Consider the following 22,092-nt stretch of genomic DNA (forward strand, 5'->3'; position numbering starts at 1 on the left):
GGCTGTGCAACTGAAAGCATGGCATCCTAACCACTGGACTGCCAGGGAATTTCTAGCAGTCAAATATTTGTTGAATGAATAAACCAATAAATTTAAGATAAAGTTGTGCATTATATCTAAATAATAAATTAATATTTCATTTCATTGTTAGTAAAACAATTCTATTTCAGATTTTGGAAAACATACAATATTTAGTCACTTACCCATTTCATATAACAACCATAAATCCCTAAACCCTACAATCCTGGATTTTAGGGGACTAGAGAAAAACATTTTATATTTCAGTAAAGCAAATCAGCAGCATTAATGGCACTGTCTTCTCCAAGGAATCCACTTTCAGTCATCCTTTATGTGTTGTAAAAATGATAACTGTCTAGGGATAAGCACGTGTATGCTAAGTTGCTTCAGTAGTGTCTGACTCTTTGCAACCCTGTGGACTGTAGCCTGCCTGGCTCCTCTGTCCGAGGGATTCTCCAAGCAAGAATACTGGACTGGGTTGCCATGCCCTTCTCCAGGGCGTCTTCCCCACTCAGGGATGGAACCAGGATCTCTTACGTCTCCTACATTGGTGGGCGGATTCTTTATGACTAGAGCCACCTGAGAAGTCCATAGGCACAAATATTATTATTTGTTTTCCTTACTATTTCTATTTCATAGTGAAAAGTGGCTAAGATATCATTTTAAAATGTATTATGTTGTCTGCATTTCCTAAGTTAAAAAAAGCAGTCATGTTCTCTTAAATTCTCAGTCTTTCATGCACAGTGTATTACTGAATAAAAATTATACTTACACATCTTGAAATTCTTCTAGAGTTTTTTGTGGTGTAAACACATTTAACAAACTAATTATCTGAAAAGAGAAAATTAAACCTCAGTATGTCAAACAAGTCTACTTGACTATAAAAATTAAGTTTAACATTAAAATGTATTAAAAACTAGGAAAAAAATCACAGCAGAGCTTTGAAATTTTATTATTGTTACTGCTTTTACCAGAATATTCTATCATACAGCATTTCAAAAGTTAAATGATTAGGATTCTCGCCTTGGAAATAAGATGCACTTTTAATCAAATCACTTTTATGTGTCCCTGGTAACTTATTATTACAGAATTTTGACACATAATGCTTTCCAGCTTTGAACATAAAAAAGTATCAATTATAAGTAGAAAAACACTAAATAAAGCAATATGTTAACTCTGAAAACTTAAATACAATGTGCAAATTTCAAGAAAGTTTTGAAATATGAGGGCTAAGCTTATATTTTGGTACAATAAAGATGAAATGCCTCACAGTATTATGTATTTACCTAAAGAGGGTTCAAAAACTGACCCCATCGCAGGCTTTGGTCCTGGTACTCCAATGTTAAACAATGAATTCTGCTACTTGAGCATTAAAAACACATCCTCAATCATTTCAAATGACTGAGGGAAAGTTGAATTATTCAGTATAAAAGACTGAAGATTGGAGTGGCTGGATAGCCAAGGGGCAAAAAGAAAACTGAATTCATACTTTAACCTTTATACCAAGATAGACTTAAAATGGAACAGAAACTTAAATCTAAGGCATGAAACCATGAAACATGAAAATATGGATAAACATTCAGACAACTCTGGTGTAGAAAAGTCTGTTCTAAGAATGACAAGAAACCTACAAGACTTGATGACATTCAACGACAAAAATCTAGGGCAAAAACAACCTGTTGCTGCTGCTGCTAAGTCACTTCAGTCGTGTCCGACTCTGTGTGATCCCAGAGACTGTGCGATCCCAGAGACGGCAGCCCACCAGGCTCTGCCGTCTCTGGGATTCTCCAGGTAAGAACACTGAAGTGGGTTGTCATTTCCTACTTCAGTGCATGGAAGTGAAAAGTGAAAGTCAAGTCGCTCAGTCGTGTCCGACTCTTCACAATCCCATGGACTGCAGCCTACTAGGCTCCTCCGTCCATGGGATTTTCCAAGCAAGAGTACTGGAGTGGGTTGCCATTGCCTTCTCTGAAAAACAACCCAAATTAGGTCAAATGGAAAAGACATGAGGATTGATAGCTTTAATATACAAAGATCTTCTCTAAATGCATAAGACAAGTGTGCTCAGTCACTCAGTCATGTCTGATTCTTTGCGACCCCATGGACTGTAGCCCACCAGGCTCCTCTGTCCATAGGATTTCCTAGGCAAGAATACTGTAATGGGTTGCCATTTCCTACTTGAGGGGATCTTCCCAACTCAGGGATTAAACTTGTGTCTCTTGCATCTCCTGCATTGGCAAGGGATATGTTTATAAATATTTTAATGTTTCATGATTTCATGACTTAGATTTAAGTTTTTGTTTCATTTTAAGTTTATCTTGGTGTAAAGACTGACGCGTGAATCCAGTTTTTTTTCCCCCCCTTGAGTCTCTTGCGTCTCCTGCATTGAAAGAAACCAACAGTCCTAGAGAAAAATGGACAAAGGCCATGGAAAACAAACTCTCAAGAAATAAAAATAAAAGGCTGGTAGAGATATGGAAAGAAAATCAACCTCACAAATAAAAATAAGGTATCATTTGTCATCTATCAGTTTGGTAAGGTAAAACAAAAAAAATCAACAATATGTAGTTCTGGAGTATTCTGAAATAAAAGCCATACTCAGATACTCAATGAAAGTGTAAAACTGATAGTCTTCCTTGAGGTCAATTTGTCAGTATATATTAAAATCAGAAATGTGCATACTTTTGGACCCAGAATCTTGGCCAAAGAATTCACCTGTATAAGGATGTTCACTGCAGCACTGCTTATAGTAGTAAAAAATTAGACACAATCTAAATATTTGTGTTTTTTTTATGTTTTATTTTTTTAATTTTTTAAAATATAAATTTATTTTAATTGATAATAAACAATTGATTAAATGAATTACTGTGCATTTGTACTATGTAGCTATTTAAAAATGGTTTATATCTATGTTCATTAATGTACATGAGATCTAGCAACATTCCACCATAATTTTTTTTAAGAAAATTTTTTTTACTTTTGTTTTTATGATATACCCAAATGAATACAGAGTTCCAGAGAATAGTAAGGAGAGATAAGAAGGCCTTCTTAAGTGAACAATGCAAAGAAATAGAGGAAAACAATAGAATGGGAAAGACTAGAGGTCTTTTTAAGAAAACTGGAGATATCGAGGGAACATTTCATGCAAGGATGGGCATGATAAAGGACAGAAATGGTGAGGATCTAACAGAAACAGAAGAGATGGCAAGAATACACAGAACCAGACACCGGACATCCTGGAGTGTAAAGTCAAGTGGGCCTTAGGAAGCTACTACAACCAAAGCTAGTGGAAGTGATAGAATTCCAGCTGAGTTATTTCAAATCCTAAAAGATGATGCTGTTAAAGAGCTGCACTCATTATGGCAGCAAATATGGAAAACTTAGCAATGACCACAGGACTCTAAAAGGTCAGTTTTCATTCCAATCCCAAAGAAGGACAATGCCAAAGAATGTTCAAACTACTGTACAATTATGCTCATTTCACATGCTAGCAAGGTTATGTTCAAAATCCTTCAAGCTAGGCTTCAGCAGTACATGAACTGAGAACTTCCAGATGTACAAGCTGGGTTTCAAAGAGGAACCAGAGATCAAATTGCCATGATTGATGGATAATGGAGAAAGCAAAGGAGTTCCAGAAAAACATCTACTTCTTCATTGACTACGTGAAAGCCTTTGACTGTGTGGATCACAACAAACTGTGGAAAATTCTTAAAGAGATAGGAATACCAGACCACCTTGCCTGTCTCCTGAGAAACCTGTATGCAGGTCAAGAAGCAACAGAACTGTACATGGAACAACAGACTGGTTCCAAATCGAGAAAGGAGTATAACAAGGATGTATATTGTCACCCTGCTTATTTAGCTTATATGCAGAGAACATCATGTGAAATGCTGAGCTGGATGAATCACAAGCTAGAATAAAGATTGCTGGGAGAAATATCAAGAACTTCAGATATGCCATGATATCACTCTAATAGCAGAAAGTAAAGAGGAACTAAAGAACCTTTTAATGAGGGTCAAAGAGGAGAGTGAAAAAGCTGGTATGCAACTCAACATTAAAAAAAAAAACCCTAAGATCATGGTATCTGGTCCCATCACTTCATGGCAAATAGATAGGGAAAAAATGGAATCAGTGACAGATTTTCTTTTCTTGGGCTCCAAAATCACCACAGACGGTGACTGCAGCCATGAAATTAAAAGATGCTTGCTACCTGGAAGGAAAGCTGTGACAAACCTAGACACAAAAACCTGCATATTAAAAAGCAGAGACATCACTTTGTTAGCAAAGGTCCATAAAGTCAAAGCTATGGTTTTTCCAGTAGTTATGTACAGATGTGAGAGTTCAACTATAAAGAAGGCTTATCATCAAAGAACTGATGCTTTCACATTGTTGTGCTGGAGAAGATTCTTGAGAGCCCCTTGGACTGCAAGGAGATGAGACAGTCAATCCTAACGGAGATCAACTCTGAATATTTCTTGGAAGTACTGATGCTGAAACTCCAATACTTTGGCCACCTGATGCAAAGAGCTGACTTATTGGAAAAGATCCTGATGCCGGGAAAGACTGAAGGCAAAAGGAGAAGCAGAGGAAGAGATGGACAGACAGCACCACTGACTCAATGGACATGAATCTGAGCAAACTTTGGGAGATAGTGGAGGACAGGGGAGCTTGGAGTGCTGCAGTCCATGAGGTCGCAAAGAGTTGGACATGACTTAGCAACTGAACAGCAAATAAAACATGCATTGGAGAAACTAAAAACAAATTCAAATCACAGACTCAAAAGATTGAAATTATCTTAGTTTTTTGTCCCTACACCAGAAAAATCCAGCAGAAATGTCACAACAAAAGGAGCCATATGGAGCTGAGTGTAATCTTAAGATACTTATCCCCTCAACTTTGCAACAAAGAGAAGTCAGATGGGAGGGGGTCTCCAAAGCCCCTCCTAGGCTTACCATCTTATAATCTTCTAACATAGCAAGGCTATCAAAATCATGTTCCACATAATATTCAGGGATCAGCTAAAGAACATGAAACGTGACTGAGTACCTCATTTTCTAGAGATATACTTTTTTTCCTTACAATGTACAAGGCTTTGATTTCTGTGCCAAGTAGAACTACCTTGAATAAAGCATCATCTAATAACAATTATTTCCATAAATATGAATATGTAAAAGCTACTTATAGAACACTGTTTTCCTAAAAAGTATTTAACTATTTTTCAATTTGTCAGGTCAATACTCTTGCCATTTTATCACACTGAAATAGGGAAAACCAAATGGTAACAAGAACATTCCCATTCCTAATGAGTGACCTAAATTCCTATGGACCACGATGCCTTTTGTTGACTCAATATCCCCAATGTTGATTAACAATTTTATCAATAAAATATAAACATTTAAATAGTACTTTTATCACTAGCTTACTCTAGGTCTAAACTCATTGTATCTTCAAAGACCTGGAAGATTATCACATATTATTGACATTAAAGTATACAGTGGAAACACAGACATTACTTACATTTTTATGATTGACACATTTTAAGAGGACAAGTTCACGATATGCTCTCTTTGCATGAGTCTGATTCTGAAAAGGACGGCTTAGTTTCTTGACTGCAACATTTATCCCAAGAACTGTATCAAAAGCAGCACTATAATTAAGAAATATAATAAGCAACCCATTAGGATAATTCTGGAAAATACAGCAATGCAGAATGTACATTCAATATGTTATCTAACTGAGTAACAAATAAGGAAACATCTGCTTGCTTTCATTCGGGGTACTTATGCACATGAAGAGCAAAGTGAGCTGGCTAACAGTGCAGGAGGAACTGACTCCTTTCAGTAGGACTGACCTGGCAGCTGCAGCTAGGATGGGATTCAGCAACTCTTTGCACACTGACATCTCATTATGTTAGTTGAGATTACTATCTTCAGAACCAGGTAATTTACTATAGAGCATATACGTCTGGTCAGGAAACAAAATCTTCAGTTTAAATATGTCAATAAGTTGAAAAAACTCACTGGTATCACAAAATAAAACATAAGTATATTTTGGAATATCACAGTGGAGAAAATGGTTTGAGCTCCTGAGAAGAATGTAATATTATAAATCTAATTTTTGATTGATTGTGTTTTTTTCCTAGATGAAAGAATCTAAAAAGAAAGCAGAAGCCAAAATCTGAACTCATGGTAAATCCCCAAGATACAAAATCCCTAACATAAGCAATTGCTATATATACAAAATTCTACTAGAAATACCTCTTCATATTATTAATACTATGGTAAGAAATAAAATCTTCTAGAGGGTCTGTTTCTAGCATATCAAGCTCCCAGCTGAAATTTACGATCCATTTTCCTAGAAAAAATACACAGGAAAAATTGAATACTTTGTGTACTAGTTTCAAGCTAGCACTGGCATCAGTTGCTGTTACTGTTACCTTCTGGCTCTTCATTGGCGGTTCAAAGCTGCTAAAGACCATCTGAGAACCTAAGCACCATTTAAAACACTGTTTCTATTTATTCTATTCAGTTTACCACACTGTTTACACTTATTCACTTCTGTGAATAATCTGTTTGCCAAGAAACTCAATTCAATTTTAACTTTTTAAAATGGAAAGCTGTCAAGTTACTTTGAAATTGTTTTTTCTTTAACTCAGTTCACATTATGTGTACAGGTATACAGACGTAAAATCACATGCCCATATGCAAATATAATATTCATATGAATTACAAAATGTTAAAATTAAATCTGTGAAACAAATCATTAATATATGTGTGTGATTTGTACACTTATACGTGTATGTGTGTGTATACATAAAATTGCTGTTTTAGTTGCTGAGTTGTGTCCAACTCTTTGTGACCCCATGGACTGTAGCCCACCAGGCTCCTCTGTCCATGGGATTTCCCAGGCAAGAAAACTGGAGTGGGTTGCCATTTCCTTCTCTAGGGGATCTTCTTGACCCAGGGAGTGAACCCAAGTCTTCTGTATTGCAGGCAGATTCTTTACCAGTGAGCCACCTGGGAAGCACATATATATCTCAGTCTTAAGAATTTAAAAACAGACAAATCTTTTTTTGGACAAAGAATTTTTTGTCCAATGAGACAAATGAACTAATTCTGAATTACCTGAGCAGACACACGTTCCCCACTCCTAGCTTCAACTCCAGGAGAAGCTATCTTAAATTATTCCTGGCTTTACTTCTTGTAGTCACGTCTCAACTCCAAAAATATACTTTTATCACTCTTTCCTCATTTATCAACTTTAGAAATTATCTATTTACTCCCCATTATGAAAACTGAGGATTTAGTCACTTATCTGAAACCCCCAAGGATGCCTCATAGCTTTTTGTTCTCATGTTATTTTTAATTTTTTCCTTGGTCACCACTGTAACTTTAAATAACACGCCTAAGCTTGTTTCATCAACTTTTAAAGGAATTTCTTGCTGCCCAGTATGTAAAATGAGAATATTACACTTCATCTTCTTTTACTTCCAGCTCTCTTTCCCTCCAAATTTGTCTTAAATGGTCAAGTTTGATAACACATCTTTCAGTCTCTATAATTAGGTCTTCTGTGTTTCTTCTGTAGGATGTGTCTAAAAGTTGAAAATCAAGATATGAAGTGTATGTATGTATGCACACGTAAACATTACTACTTGCAGGGTAAGGATTACATTTCATTTCCAGAGATCACATGATTTTCTGTCACTCAAAAGAACAAGACTGTTTCCAATATTAAGGTTAAATGGATTCTCTTCCTACATTCTACCAGTTCTCAAACCTCATGTTACTTTAAATTTATTTCCTTCTTAAATCATGACTTTTTCTAGCTTTTCTACTACAAGTTTCTAATCAACTTTTTTTTTTTTTTCTTATTAAGAGAAGACAAATATATCTCGCCAGAGCCTGTCACTAGTACTTCCTACCTTCTCAAATTATCTATTGTTTGGAACCTATTCCATTTGCAGGGGAAGACATTTTTCTTGAAGTTTCAACGCCTGATGTGCAGCTATCAGCCTGGGATTTCTTTTCACTGGCCTCCACTGTTACTTGTTATACATTCTTGTAGTCTCTTTCTGGTTGGAATATATCCTAAGGGAATTTCTTCAGGAAAAAAGTGCATGGAAGATAAATTATCTTACTCTTCCTTTACCCTTGATTGATAGTTTATCTTCTAAGTTTTAAATCAATTTTCTCTCAGGATTGCCAAAGTTGAGTGCTGTTGGTTATGCACAGAAGGCTTGTGCCTGTCTGGTATTCATTCTTTTGCTTCCCTTTTTGTTCCTTATCTCCATGATTTATCACAGAGACTCATGCTTTGTCAACACCCCCAAAAGCCCCTAGTCACGTCTCCTACTAATCACTATTCCCACTGCCCTCCAAAGACGGTAACTACTTCTGCCTTTTATGAGAATCACTTCCTTGCTTTTACCTGCTAAACATGCATCTTTAAGACCCTGCATCATTTATTTTTGCCTGGTTTTTGAAACTGTGTCTGACTTCCTTCACTCAACATGGTGTTTGTGAGATACATCCATTGTTGTATGAAGCTATAGCTCATTCTGTGTCATTGCTCTAACATTCCTTCATTATGACTATATGACATAATTTTTATAGATATATTGGTTGTTTTCAGTTTACAAAGCAATTACAAAAAACAAAGAATGGTCATAAACATTCTTGTACATGGTTCTGGGTACCCTATGCATGGATTTTTAATAAGTAGATAGCTAAGAGTGGGGCTGCATGTTTTATTTTAGTAGATAAAGCAACAGTTAGAACTGGACATGGAACAACAGACTGGTTCCAAATAGGAAAAGGAGGACGTCAAGGCTGTATATTGTCACCCTGCTTATTTAACTTATATGCAGAGTACATCATGAGAAACGCTGGGCTGGAAGCACAAGCTGGAATCAAGATTGCCAGGAGAAATGTCAATAACCTCAGATATGCAGATGACACCACCCTTATGGCAGAAAGTGAAGAGGAACTAAAAAGCCTCCTGATGAAAGTGAAAGTGGAGAGTGAAAAAGTTGGCTTAAAGCTCAACATTCAGAAAACGAAGATCATGGCATCTGGTCCCATCACTTCATGGGAAATAGATGGGGAAACAATGGAAACAGTGTCAGACTTTATTTTGGGGGGCCCCAAAATCACTGCAGATGGTGACTGCAGCCATGAAATTAAAAGACGCTTACTTCTTGGAAGGAAAGTTATGACCAAACTAGATAACAAATTTAAAAGCAGAGACATTACTTTGCTAACAAAGGTCCATCTAGTCAAGGCTATGGTTTTTCCTGTGGTCACGTATGGATGTGAGAGTTGGGCTATGAAGAAAGCTGAGCGCCGAAGTGTGGTGTCGGAGAAGACTCTTGAGAGTCCCTTGGACTGCAAGGAGATCCAACCAGTCCATTCTAAAGGAGATCAGTCATGGATGTTCTTTGGAAGGAATGATGCTAAAGCTGAAACTCCAGTACTTTGGCCACTTCATGTGAAGAGTTGACTCACTGGAAAAGACTCTGATGCTGGGAGGGATTGGGGGCAGGAGGAGAAGGGGACGACACAAGATGAGATGGCTGGATGGCATCACTGACTCGATGGACGTGAGTCTGAGTGAACTCCGGGAGTTGGTGATGGACAGGGAGGCCTGGCGTGCTGCAATTCATGGGGTCACAAAGAGTCGGACACGACTGAGCAACTGAACTGAACTGAACTGAATGCCAAATTGTTTTCCAAAGTGGTTTGTTCTGCCTATTTCTAGGGATTTGGTTTTCTTGCGGTATATTCACCCTTTGTCCCATAAGGGGACTAAATATTATTTCAACAAAAGGGAGATCACAAGGGAAGGGGTTTGTGGGGGGGGGGCACTAATCCAATTACAAGAATCTTTAGAAGCAAAGTTTGTTCTGGCTGGCTGGGAAGAGGGGAAAGTCAGAGAGATCTGAATCCAGAGAAGGACGAGACATGACATTATTGCCGTCAAGATGGACGTGGGGGGTCCATCTTGAGAAGGAATGGGAGCAGAGTGCTCCCTGGCTGACAGACAATAAAGGAATAGAGACCTCTGACCTACACTGCAAGGAACTAGGTTCTGCCAAGAACCCTGAATGCACTTGAAAACAGATTCTTCCCCAGAGCCTCCAGAGAAGAGCCTGGTCCAGTAACACCTTGATTTCAGCCTTGTGAAATGCCACGCAGAGAACCCAGGGAAGCCCACCCAGATTTCTAACCTACACAGAACTATGAAATTACAAATGGTTGTTGCTTTGTTTTACATCCCTAAGTTTATGGCAATTTGTCATGTGGCAATAGAAAACAAACACAGCTTCTCTTCTGCATGTTTCTACCATTCTGCCTCCCCAGCCTTCATTCTGGATACTTTTCTCCTTAACTATCTTCCAGATCACAATTCTCTCCTCAGTTGTACTTATTAATAATATGCTTTTAAACCCACCTATTAACTTCATAATTCAATTACTATATCTTAAGAGTTCATAATTTCTATTTAGTTTTTTAAAGTTTTCATTTCCCACCCAAAATTTTTCATACTGTCTTTTATCAACATAACATCACAGCTCTTTGGAAGTTTGGATCCAATGAGGCCAATAACTCCTATGGATCTATTTCTTTTCTCTGTTGTTTGTATTGGATTTTGTGAATGTCATCTAATCTCCTTCTGTGACTAGTTATTTCTGACTATGTGCTGGATCTTGAACTTGCAAAACTGTCTGCTATCTAGAAATAATTTAATAACCAGTATGATGCTGTCTTCCTCCAGGTAGAATTTACATTTATTTCTGCTGGACCTTGAAGCACTAGCAATTTGGGCTCATCTCACCTTGAGTTCAGCAAATGGGACGATGTGAAGCTAAGCGGCTGTGCCTGCAAGAGCCTGTTACTTTCTGGTTTGTTCTTATTTCTAGCATGCAGCCCTTTATTGGACCCAATTCAAAGCAAAGGAAGTTCACTAAGCCCCTTTAGAGGGCCCTGGACTCCAATCCCTATCTCCTATAGCCCCACAAGACACTCCAAAGGACTCTCAAATCTCTCAGCTGTCCATACCAGAATTTTCAAATGCCCTCAAGGGCAAGACCACCCCAAATCCTGGGCTCCTCTGACTAGGCTTCTCCTTTCCCAGATCCTAGCCCAATAACTTTTCATTTACTTACTCACTATCTAGGGGCAAATGCTGAGCATGGGGATGGGGTGGGAAGGCTGGGAGACAACTAGCTAAACTGTTTTGCAGACACATGTTTAATTAACATCCCTATTTCCAGCCACCCATTTCATCTTTGTTTTCTGTATCTGGCATCTCTAGACCCATAACCTCTCTTGAGTTCTACTATAGATAGGTTCTCTTCTTTGTGGCAAATGTCTCATCTACTTATTCTCATTTCGTCTGCAGAAACTTGTTAAATGTGCTTTCATATCCACTGATTACTGCCCTCCTGGTCTCTTTGTTTAGGTGTTTGGTCCACCAATTTAAATAAGAAGCTCCAAAACATTTATTTTAGGGATATAACTATTAAGGTCCATAAAGACACAATGATTTGCCCAAGGTAACTAAGAACTACTGCTATGAGGATTTGAGCTGGACTTAGAACTCGATTCTCCTGAATCACAGCATTCCTATGCCTTATATCATATATCTACTTTATCACAAAAATATTGTTGTGGGCATTATGTTCATTTATATATACTAACAGAAAATAATACAGTATAAGAACAGGCCAACATTCATGCTTATACAGAACTAGAGGAAGCAAAAACGAATAAGCTACACCAACCATTTCAAGTCAAGGTTGTAACTGTCACTTCTAAGCACTCTCAGATCTAATAGTATACGCTTTTAAAAAAAAGAAAGTTAAACACTTCATAAAAGACGCTTAACATCATTAATTAATAGAGAAATGCAAACCAAAATTACAATGAGGTACCACCTCACACCAGTCAGAATGGTCATCATTAAAAAGTCTATAAATAATAAATGCTGGAGAAGGTGTAGAGAAAAGAGAACGCTTCTATACTGTTGGTGGGAATATAAATTGGTGCAGTCACTACGGAAAACAGTATGGAGCTTCCTTAAAAAACTAAAAGTAGAGCTACCACATGATCCAGCAATCCCACTCCTGGGCGTACATCCAGACAAAACTATAATTCAAAAAGACATATGTAACTCCTATGTTCACAGCAGCATTATTCACAACCTGAGTGTCCATCAACAGATGAATGGATAAAGAAGATGTGGTACATATGCACAATGGAACACTGCTGCTGCTGCTGCTAAGTCACTTCAGTCGTGTCTGACTCTGTGCGACCCCATAGATGGCAGCCCACCAGGCGTCCCCGTCCCTGGGATTCTCCAGGCAAGAACACTGGAGTGGGGTGCCATTTCCTTCTCCAATGCATGAAAGTGAAAAGTGAAAGTGAAGTCACTCAGTCGTATCTGACTCTTTGCGACCCCAAGGACTGCAGCCCACCAGGCTCCTCCGTCCATGGGATTTTCCAGGCAAGAGTACAATGGAGCACTATTCCACCATAAAGAAAGAATGGAACGACGCCATTTGCAGCAACAAGGATGGAACTAGAGATTAACATACTACGTGAAGTAAGTCAAAAGGAGAAAGACAAATACCATGTGATATCATTTATATGTGGAAACTAAAATATGACACAAACGAACATTTATGAAACAGAAACAGACTCACAAACACAGAGAACAGACTTGTGGCTGCCGAGAGGGAGAGGGGCTGGGGAGGGATGGAGCGTGGGGTTAGCAGATGCAAACTGTTACATATAGAATGGATAAACAACAAAGTCCTACTCTACACATAGGGGATTGTATTCAATATTCCATGATAAACCATAATGGAGAAGAATAGTTTAAAAAGGAATGCATTTATACATACAACCGAACCACGTTGCTGTCCAGCAAACATTAACAACACTGTAAACCAACCATACTTCAATTAAAATTTTTTTTAAAAAGCAAAAAAAAAAAAAAATGAGGTTAAACACTTCATAGAATTGTTTTGTAAAACAAATACTCCCTAGTGCTTTGATTAACAGCTAGAGATTTTAGACGGAGAGAAAAAAAAATGGAATTTACATGAAAGAAATGTGCACACATTTTTCCTATAGAACTTGTAACTATTAAATTCTACTAATAATTTTATAAATACTGCAAATGATAATTATAAAGACTTCCTAATTATTTTATTAACAGTTTTAATGAACAACAGAAACATAGAAGCAGATAAATCAGACAGTTGTTTTTACAATTCAAAATTAGGAGTCAAAATATTTTACTTGGATCCCAGCTCCTCCATTTAATCTTATATCAGTATCTGCACTTTAATTTACCTGTCCCTATGTCTTTATAAAGCTCTAGTTTAGATGATTAACAAGTTTTTATAAACCATGCATTATTGCTACTATGATATTTTATTTCTCAAAAATGTAAGAACACAGATATATTCATTTCATGTTGTTGCTGTAACAAATTACCACAGATTGACTAGTTTAAAACACTAATTTATTATCTTACAGTCCTAGAGCATGCAGGTGCACACACGTGTGCACATGTGCATTAGTCCAGCATTTGGTTTAACCAGAAAGAAGGCTCTACTCCAGGCATGAACTGAGACTATCTGGAGTTTCAGAGCTAAGTCTTAAAAGACCGGTCTGGATAGATCAGCAGGGTTGCAGAGAATTCTCCAGCCAGGAGATGCAGTGGGGACAGAAGTGATGGACATGGGAAAGAGCCTGTCAGGTTTGCAGAGAAGGGACCACTGGAGAGAAGAGGCTATCTGAAAGTCAGGGCTTGATGCTGGGCATACTCAGGCCCTTCCAGCAGTGACAAGGAAGAAAGGAGTCTGACTTGAACCATTCATAGTTTCTTGCTTCCTCGAAACAGTAGAACAAGGTAAAATACCCTTTCCTTATGCCTTGTATGAAAAGAACACTTCTCTTTTGAGGAGTTTTTTAAGTATAATGCCAATATTCAAGATGCTGTGCAAAACGGCCAGAAAAAAAATCCTCCTAAGACAGGTGGGGGAAGTATCTCTCTTGTCGGTCTGGAACTAGGACTGCAAGCACCATCAGTGCTGCCGTTCAGGGGAACCGAGAAGCCTTAAGCCTAGAAGGAAGGTGAGGAGCAGTCACCCACCTTCCCGGCTGAGAGAAAGCCAGCACAGGCTCTGGTAGAAAGGAGCAGTAAAGTAATAATGGAAACCAGGTCTCCAATCATCTAGGCCCAGCTCTCGTGACAGCACCTCATCTAAAAGCCAAAAGAAAACATCCCAAAAGCCTAAGAATAATTTTCATAATTGCACAGACATTTCTAAAAGAAAGTACCAATAATCTGAATCAAATTAACTAACCCCTTTTTCATGAATCAGCAACGTTAACCCAACTAAAAGGTTTTGATTTGGTAACGAATAACTGGCTTGGATTACAAACTTAAGTGAATAATTACATCAAAGATTATAAAATAAACTGTTAGCTATGCAGGGGCTCATTAGAGCTACCTTAATCAGTTCATAATAATGACTTCTTTCTTGAGGAGAAATGGGCAAAACTCATTTTTTGATCTTTCCTTAAAATAAAAATTCAGGCTACGGCAATGGAATTTGCAAGACATGAGATTCAGGATGGTGTTAAACTTTTAGCATCTACATGTATGTGAGGTGACAGTTGCTCCTACAAATGTTAATAAAATTGTCAAAAAATTAATTAAAATTTTATTAGTATTTAAATTCTTTTAAAATTATTTAAAAGAAAATACTGAGTTAAATGTACTTTCACTTAACTCTTAGTATTTTCTTTTAAATAATTTTAAAAGAATTTAAATAAGTTACAAAAAATGATGACATATTTTACTGTATAATATAAATGAAAATATTATACTTAATATATTACATATTATAATACTAGAGTATCCATTAAATGACAAATATCCTTAATTTAAGGCATCCTTCAGCTTACATTTTTTCAAAAAAATCACATAAACATAAAATGAGCCATTTTAAAGTGAACAATTCAGTAACAGCACATTCAGTGTTGTGCAATCACCACCTTTAAATAAACCCCAAAATCTTCATCACCCCAAAAGGTAACTCCATACCCATTATGAAGTTGCTCCCCGTTCCTCTTCCTCTTGTCCTAGTTAACCACCAATCTGCATGACTGCATTCTCTATGGATGTACCTACTTTGGACTCATATAATAATACTACCTTTCATGTCTGGCTTCTTTCACTTAACATGTTTTTGCAGATCATCTGTGTCACAGCATACATCAGCGCTTCATTTCTTTTTATGAATAATATTCCATGTATGTATAGAATACAGTTTGTGTATCCATTCATTTATCGATAGACAGTTGGCCTGTTTTCACCTTTCAGCTAACTGTGAACAGTACTGTTATGAACATTTATATACAGTCTTTTTTGAACATGTTTTTAATTCTTTTGGGAATATATCTAGGAATATTTACGAGGTCATATAATAATTCTATGTTTAACACCTGAGTGTTCATTGGAAGGACTCATGTTGAAGCTGAAACTCCAATACTTTGGCCACCTGATGCAAAGAGCTGACTCATTTGAAAAGGCCCTGATGCTGGGAAAGATTGAAGGCAGGAGGAGAAGGGGCTGACAGAGGATGAGATGGTTGGATGGCATCACCGACTCAATGGACATGAGTTTGGGTAAACTCCGGGAGTTGGTGATGGACAGAGAGGCCTGGCATGCTGTGGTCCATGGGGTCACAAAGAGTCAGACACAACTGAGCGACTGAACTGAACTGAAATTGTTGAGGAGCCGCCAAACTGGTTTTCACAAATTGCCGTACCTTTTTACATTTTCACCAGCAATGTATGAGGGTTCTAACTGCTTTACATCCTTGTCAAAATGTGTTTGTTTTCCAGTTTGTTGATTATGGCCACCTAGTGGGTGTGAAGTTGTTCTTCATTGTGCTTTTGATTTGCATTTCCCAAATGACTAACAATGAACCTCTTTTCATGTTTATTGGCCATAAATCTTTAGGGAAATGTCTATTCAAGTCCTTTGTCCGTTCTTTTTTAAAAATTGTCTTGTCTGTTACTGAGCTGTAGAAGATCTTTATGAGTATTAGACCATGGTTAAATGTTTTCCCATTTGTGGGTTGTTTTTTCATTCTCTTGTCGGTGTTCTTTGATGCACATAAAAATTTTTTGTATAAAGTCCAATTTTTTTCTTTTGTTGCTCATGCTTTTGGTGTCATTTCTAAGAATTCAAGGTCATGAAGCTTTCCCCTCTTGTTTTCTTCTAAGAGTTTCACGGTTTTAACTCTTATATATAGGTCATTGATGCATTTTGAGCTAACTTTCCACATGATGTGAAATGGGAGCCCAACTTCACTCTTTTGCATGTGGGTATCCAGTTGTCCCAGCACGATTTGTTGAAGAGAGTGTTCTTTCCCCTTTGAATAATCTTGGCACCCTTTTTGAAAATCAGATGGCTACAGATGATTTTCTGGACTCTTAGTTTTTAAAATGTTTTCAAAATTCAGAACTTTCCATATTATAATTCTACCAATGCTTTTATGAGAGGAGGTTTAGCTTATAATGGTGTATTTAGGAGCTTTCATTTCAAAACTAGAATTTTCAAATGAAAAATATATACCCATAATGAGTAATTTCATTATTAAACATTTCTTTAAAAAAACAAAGATGAGTAGTATACACAAACTGGAAATCAAAACTAATCCCTGAGAAACAGTATTTTATAAAGTAGCATGTAAGTTCACGATCATTTACCATGCTGTAATGAAGTCATTAATTTTAACTAACCCTTATAAAGACCTCTATTTTATAATTATGAACTTCTAATCAACCTGTAAATGTGGTTATTACATTAAATGTCCTTTTTATCTGTCTTGCTTAATTTCCTACATCAAATTACCACTCAGTTCCAAATAAGAGATATATTATAAATCAAAAGAATTTTTTACATCTAGAATTTCTTATTGACATCAAAGTATCCTAATATGAGCCATCCATTCACTTTAAAAATTCTCTTGGTGCATTGGGTTTTTAAGTACCAATACAGCATGTCATCAATTGAAAGTTAAGATCACCACTATTTTAGATGCAAGCCAGGCATTCCTTCCCAACAGCCCCGTCTCCCTCATTAGTTTTTCTAGAAATCTCTGGACTACCATCTCCTCAGCTCCCAGGACCTCTATCTACCTAGGGTGAAGAAAACAACTACCTTCCCTGATTATATGTCTCTACAACAGAGGATCAGTTACAAACCACAGATGCAGATTCTCTAAACTCAGTACCTCTAATAAAAATATAAACTCCCCAACCAGAACATTCAAGAGTTCTCTTTTATCTTGCATTCCCTTTACCTACCAGCTGTAATCATTAGGTATTTAGCTTTACCACAGTTCCTCTTAGATGTAAAGGCGATCTTGTTTTTATTGACCAAAAGAAGAAGAAAAGATTTTGCCCAGAGAACTAAGGGATAAAAAGTTCGGGAGGTGCTGATAACTGTAGTCTAGAAAATGTGAAAAACTTTACCTTTAGCTGGCCAGTGATGTCGCAGCAGCTGACTGTCTTACCAAGCAAGAGACTAAGGTTCAGGGTCAGACCAACGGTTCTGACGGCTGGGCTGGACACATAGTTGAAGTGAGACACCAAGGAAGAGACGGCCAGCCCAGCCCCTCATACGGCATCCCTTCCTGGTTAATCCATGGGGTGATAATGACACTGACTGGCCTCATCCTGCCAATGAAGGGCAAGGCACTGCAATCATGGCGCCTAGAAATGAATAGGAGTGATTGGGAATAAAAGGGGGAGGGGGGAAGGGTGGCCAGGATGAAGAAATGAATAAAACTCCAAATTTCGGTTACAACTCACTGTCATACCTATTATTCTAATATCATTATGACAGGGGGAATGGAAAAGGGGAAAAAAAGAAAAAAGAAACAAAAAAGAAAAATTTCTACCTATTTAAATTTATGCAGCATTTTTAAGAATTTGAGTTTGTATCCTATAATCCGACTACATGTAACTAAAGCAAGAGGTTGATTCAATTTAGCTTATAAACCTATAGCAAAGAGTATTTTTTATCATCAGTGTTTTCTAAATTCTGACAACTTAGAACTATTAAGTCTTCAACAACAACTCAGTCTACACTACTGAAACAGACCATACTTACCAAACAATTCCTTGGGCTCCAGAGCCAATTGGTTTCAACTGCTGGTATCGTTTTAGGACTGTGAAAGTTGAGTCTGCCACTTGTACACTGTAAAACTGACTATCACATTTACTGTCACTCATGATGTAGTGTCATATAATATTCCAAAGAACTGGTACAGTCGTCAGATTCCTTGGGGAAAAAAAAAAAAAAAACAGAATGAACATGCATTCTTACTGAAATTATACATGCACAGCTCACTTAATAGTGTTTTAAATTTTTGGTATATAAGACATTATGGTTATAAGCTGATAAACTCAGACCAAGTTCTGAACTTAAGCCACAAACAAAAAATGCAAAGACATCTATCTTAATGTACAAGACTATTATGAAGGGAAGAAACTTTGAGATCCTGCATGACCAGATCTTAAGGGACTGGATTAGGAAACAACCACCTTTGGAGAAAAGAATTTGCACATTTTTACTAGCCATGACAAGACCACGTCACTGTGTAATTCTCATCAGTTTCCTGTGGGGCCAGATTATGCTGAACTGTCTCAACCAGACATGGAGGTGTTCCGGAGATGTTGCAAAATGAACATGTCTATATCCACACAGAAAAACAAATGAACCAGGCTTCTGCTCTGTCCACAAATTCAGGCTAAAGGGATGAACCAGAAAGCAAATCTGATGTCAAAGTGATTATAAAAGTGCTAAGTTAAAGACAACAGGGTGTTGGAGGGCTGGTGGCATCTGTGAGAGCCATGCATACTGGTGAGTGCGTTCCTAACTTTCGAGCTGGTTCTGGAGCTAGCTTATATTCCCAGCAGCCCACGTCACTAGTGGGCTTCAATACAGGCAGAGAATTCTGTCATAACCTACAGTCAATAACATGGACACTATGATGTTAATCATGAGGTATGAGTATAAACTGGCAGCTCCAGAGCAGCCTTTTTGTGGTTTAGACAGTAAGTTAAGATTTCTACGCTGCAGGAGCCTATGTGATTTTATACAGAAAACAAAACAAACAGAAATGAATTGGCAGGAAGCTACCTTTACTTTAGTTTCCTGGCTCTTGTCTGATAATGTTTATTCAAAAGTTAGCAAGTTATGTATACTGGTCATTATTTAAAAATTAAAAAGCCAACAATAAAATCATTTAGGTTAAGTATTCCACACTATTTAAAAACACAGAATTTAAATTTTATTTTACAGCGGCCCCAGCTTCTTGACTGTTTGTTCTACCACCTAACATTTAATGTCTACTCATGGAATTTTTGGTACTGGTGATAAATATTTCAACACAATGATGTCTAGGACTGCCATTAAAAATGGAAATAAATTTATCAATAACAAGTCTGAACAAAGAATCAAATCAAATTTATATTTGCTTCATTTTTTTTTTTTTTTTTTTTTACCATTCTCAGGGCAGTGGCTGAGGCACAGCTATTAGCACCAGCGGCCACTTTGACCAAGAGCCATTGCACACTGGTTGAGGATTGCCTCTGGGAGGCCAGCACTGCACTAGATAAACTAACACACTGCTCACGATGACCCACAGGGATCGCTAGCCCCGTGTCGCACTGGAGTGACCCAAAGCTTAGTGAGCTGGCTAAGCCATGCAGTGGTGAGAGGCGGGCCCTAAGCTCTCAGAGGGTAGAGGCAGGTCCATCTTGATCACCGCGGCACCTTGTATTTCCAGGGCAGGAGGACAGGGGGTGCCTGGGCCCTGGGACGGAGTTAGCATTCAATATACTTCTGCAGATCTGACCCTATAACACTGTAGCTCATGATTCCCTCGTGATGCTACTCCATTTTACTGACATCTGAATATCCTTTTCTTAATTTAGTTTTAGTTTTAAGAGGTTGAGACAATTCATTTCAACATTTATGGGGTGCCTTTGAACAAGAAAGTGATAAATAATACAGAAGACATGGCAAGATCAGCCAGGAATTGGTCTTGAAGCATCATCTAATTCACTCTTTGGGGAAGAAATGTGAGGAATGAGTCTGTTATCTTTACTGTAATCTAAGTTACAAAGAGGTATGTGCCGTAAGCAAAATGTAAATAAATCTGAAAGGCAAGAGGTTCAACCCACAGCAGGTGCAGAAGACAAGAAGAGCTTCATGGAGGAGGGGGCATTTGCCCTGAACAATTTTGCCAGAGATAGTGCAGAAGCACAGAGCTCAAACTGTCTGTGCTCAGACATGGTGAATTGCTCAGCTTGACCAGTGGAGTACAAATGCAAAGGATCAGAGACAGACTCAGCAAAAAGCCAGGAGCCAATAAAATCTGCTGTTTCTTTGGCATATAGTAATGTATCAGCCATGATGGTCATTCACAAAGCATTTGAGTACCACTGTGGACCACGTCTCTTGCCAGAACAGCCAGCCTGCCTGCGTTTTGGGTTTCGAGTTTACAGAGAGGGTACACTCAGAAGAGAGTGAATGCAAGGAGAGCCCCAAAGCCAGAGGACAGAGGTTTAGGGTGCAGGGAAGAGCTGGAGGTGCCTTCTAAGCATGACAAGCCATTTGAGATTTGGTTTTGCTGGGTCGTGGGGGAAAAACTGGAGACAGAAAACAAGGCCAGATCACCACAAGCCCTGGAAGCCACTGGGACCCACCTGGGTCTGGACGTGCGCCTAAGGGCTGTGGAGGCATCAAAGCAAGAGAGGCACAGGCTCTCAGACTTGTTTCTCAGAGAGGTCATTCGGGAAGCTGAGAAAGGGAGTGACTAGAGTGAGTAGGGCTCAAAACAGGCAGACCTGACAAAAATGGCAGGATCATGGTAGCTGGGGAAGTGAAGGAAATGCGTGGCTTAGAGGAAGAGTGTGTGTAACTTGTTGCCCTGCAGGAGATGGGGAGAAATAAAGGTGAAACAGCGGAAGGTAGGCAGGAGATAACTGCACAGTTGGAGAGTTTGACTTTGGACAAGTCTGAAGAGGCCAAGGGACAGTATGAGAGGACCAGGCTGCTGACCTACTCCAGGAGCCACTCCTCCCTTCATTTGCTGGACAGACAGCTGTCCAGCCAGAGATGACATCTGGCCACTTTCCTGGCAGCCAGGTGTGGCCAGAGGACCAACTTTTACCTGATAAGATATGAGCAGAACTGATGGATGTTACTTCTAGATCATTTTTTAAACAGAAAGTTGCTTGCCTTCCCATCTATCTTTCTTCCTTGCTGTTGGCTGGGTGATGAGTAGTTGTACTCCCAGAGATGGAAGTTACATGGTGAAGATACTAGAATCACCCACCAGCCAGAGTCCTGAACGACCATGTGGGACACAGCTGGGCCATTCTGGTCCACCTATCCACACTGAGATTGGCATAAATTAATCTAGGTCATGTTGAATAATTCTGGAACTCTCTCTGCTACAGCTGCTGTAACCCATACTCTGACTGGTACAGTATTAGATTAGCTTTTGTGAATTTGGGGAGTATATTACATCATTGTGTTACTTAGTTGTGTTCAACTCTGCGACCCCATGGACTGTAGCCCACAGGCTCCTCTATCCGTGGAATTGTCCATTCAAGAATACTGGAGTGGAAAGTCATCCCCTTTTCCAGGGAATCTTCCCAATCCAGGAATAAAACACTGGTCTCCTGCATGGCAGGCAAATTCTTTACCATCTGAGCCACCAGGGAAGCCCCCTATATTACATCATTAGGTAAATAATTAATACAATTTCATCTCAAGATTTTAAATAATTTTTAAATTAAAATAAGTTGTCCTTATCAGGCAGGAAAAAAAAGTCACTTAACAAAGAATCTGTTAGAGCCACCTCCTCTGCCAAGCCTGGGCTTCATGAGAGCAAGAGCAAGAACCCCAAGCCAAAAGAAGAAAGCATGTAAATTAACTATTAATGAAGTCAACTCCTGGATGTATTTCAAC

General features: G+C 38.3%; 1 protein-coding gene across 6 annotated transcripts in view; it reads right to left on the minus strand.

Annotated features, from left to right (window-relative positions):
• Positions 1–22,092, minus strand: part of MAPK9 (mitogen-activated protein kinase 9) — a 68,144-nt gene that overhangs the window by 34,783 nt on the left and 11,269 nt on the right. For all 6 annotated transcript variants that reach the window (XM_027548483.1, XM_027548478.1, XM_027548479.1 and 3 more), the window contains exons 2-4: positions 18,220–18,390; positions 5,536–5,665; positions 791–849 (exon numbers count right to left, since the gene is read on the minus strand). In XM_027548483.1, the coding sequence (XP_027404284.1) occupies positions 791–849; positions 5,536–5,665; positions 18,220–18,341 (311 nt within the window). In that variant the 5' untranslated portion in view covers positions 18,342–18,390. The remainder of the gene's footprint in view (positions 1–790; positions 850–5,535; positions 5,666–18,219; positions 18,391–22,092) is intronic.

Source organism: Bos indicus x Bos taurus, chromosome 7, assembly GCF_003369695.1.
Source record: "Bos indicus x Bos taurus breed Angus x Brahman F1 hybrid chromosome 7, Bos_hybrid_MaternalHap_v2.0, whole genome shotgun sequence".
Lineage (NCBI taxonomy): Eukaryota > Metazoa > Chordata > Mammalia > Artiodactyla > Bovidae > Bos > Bos indicus x Bos taurus.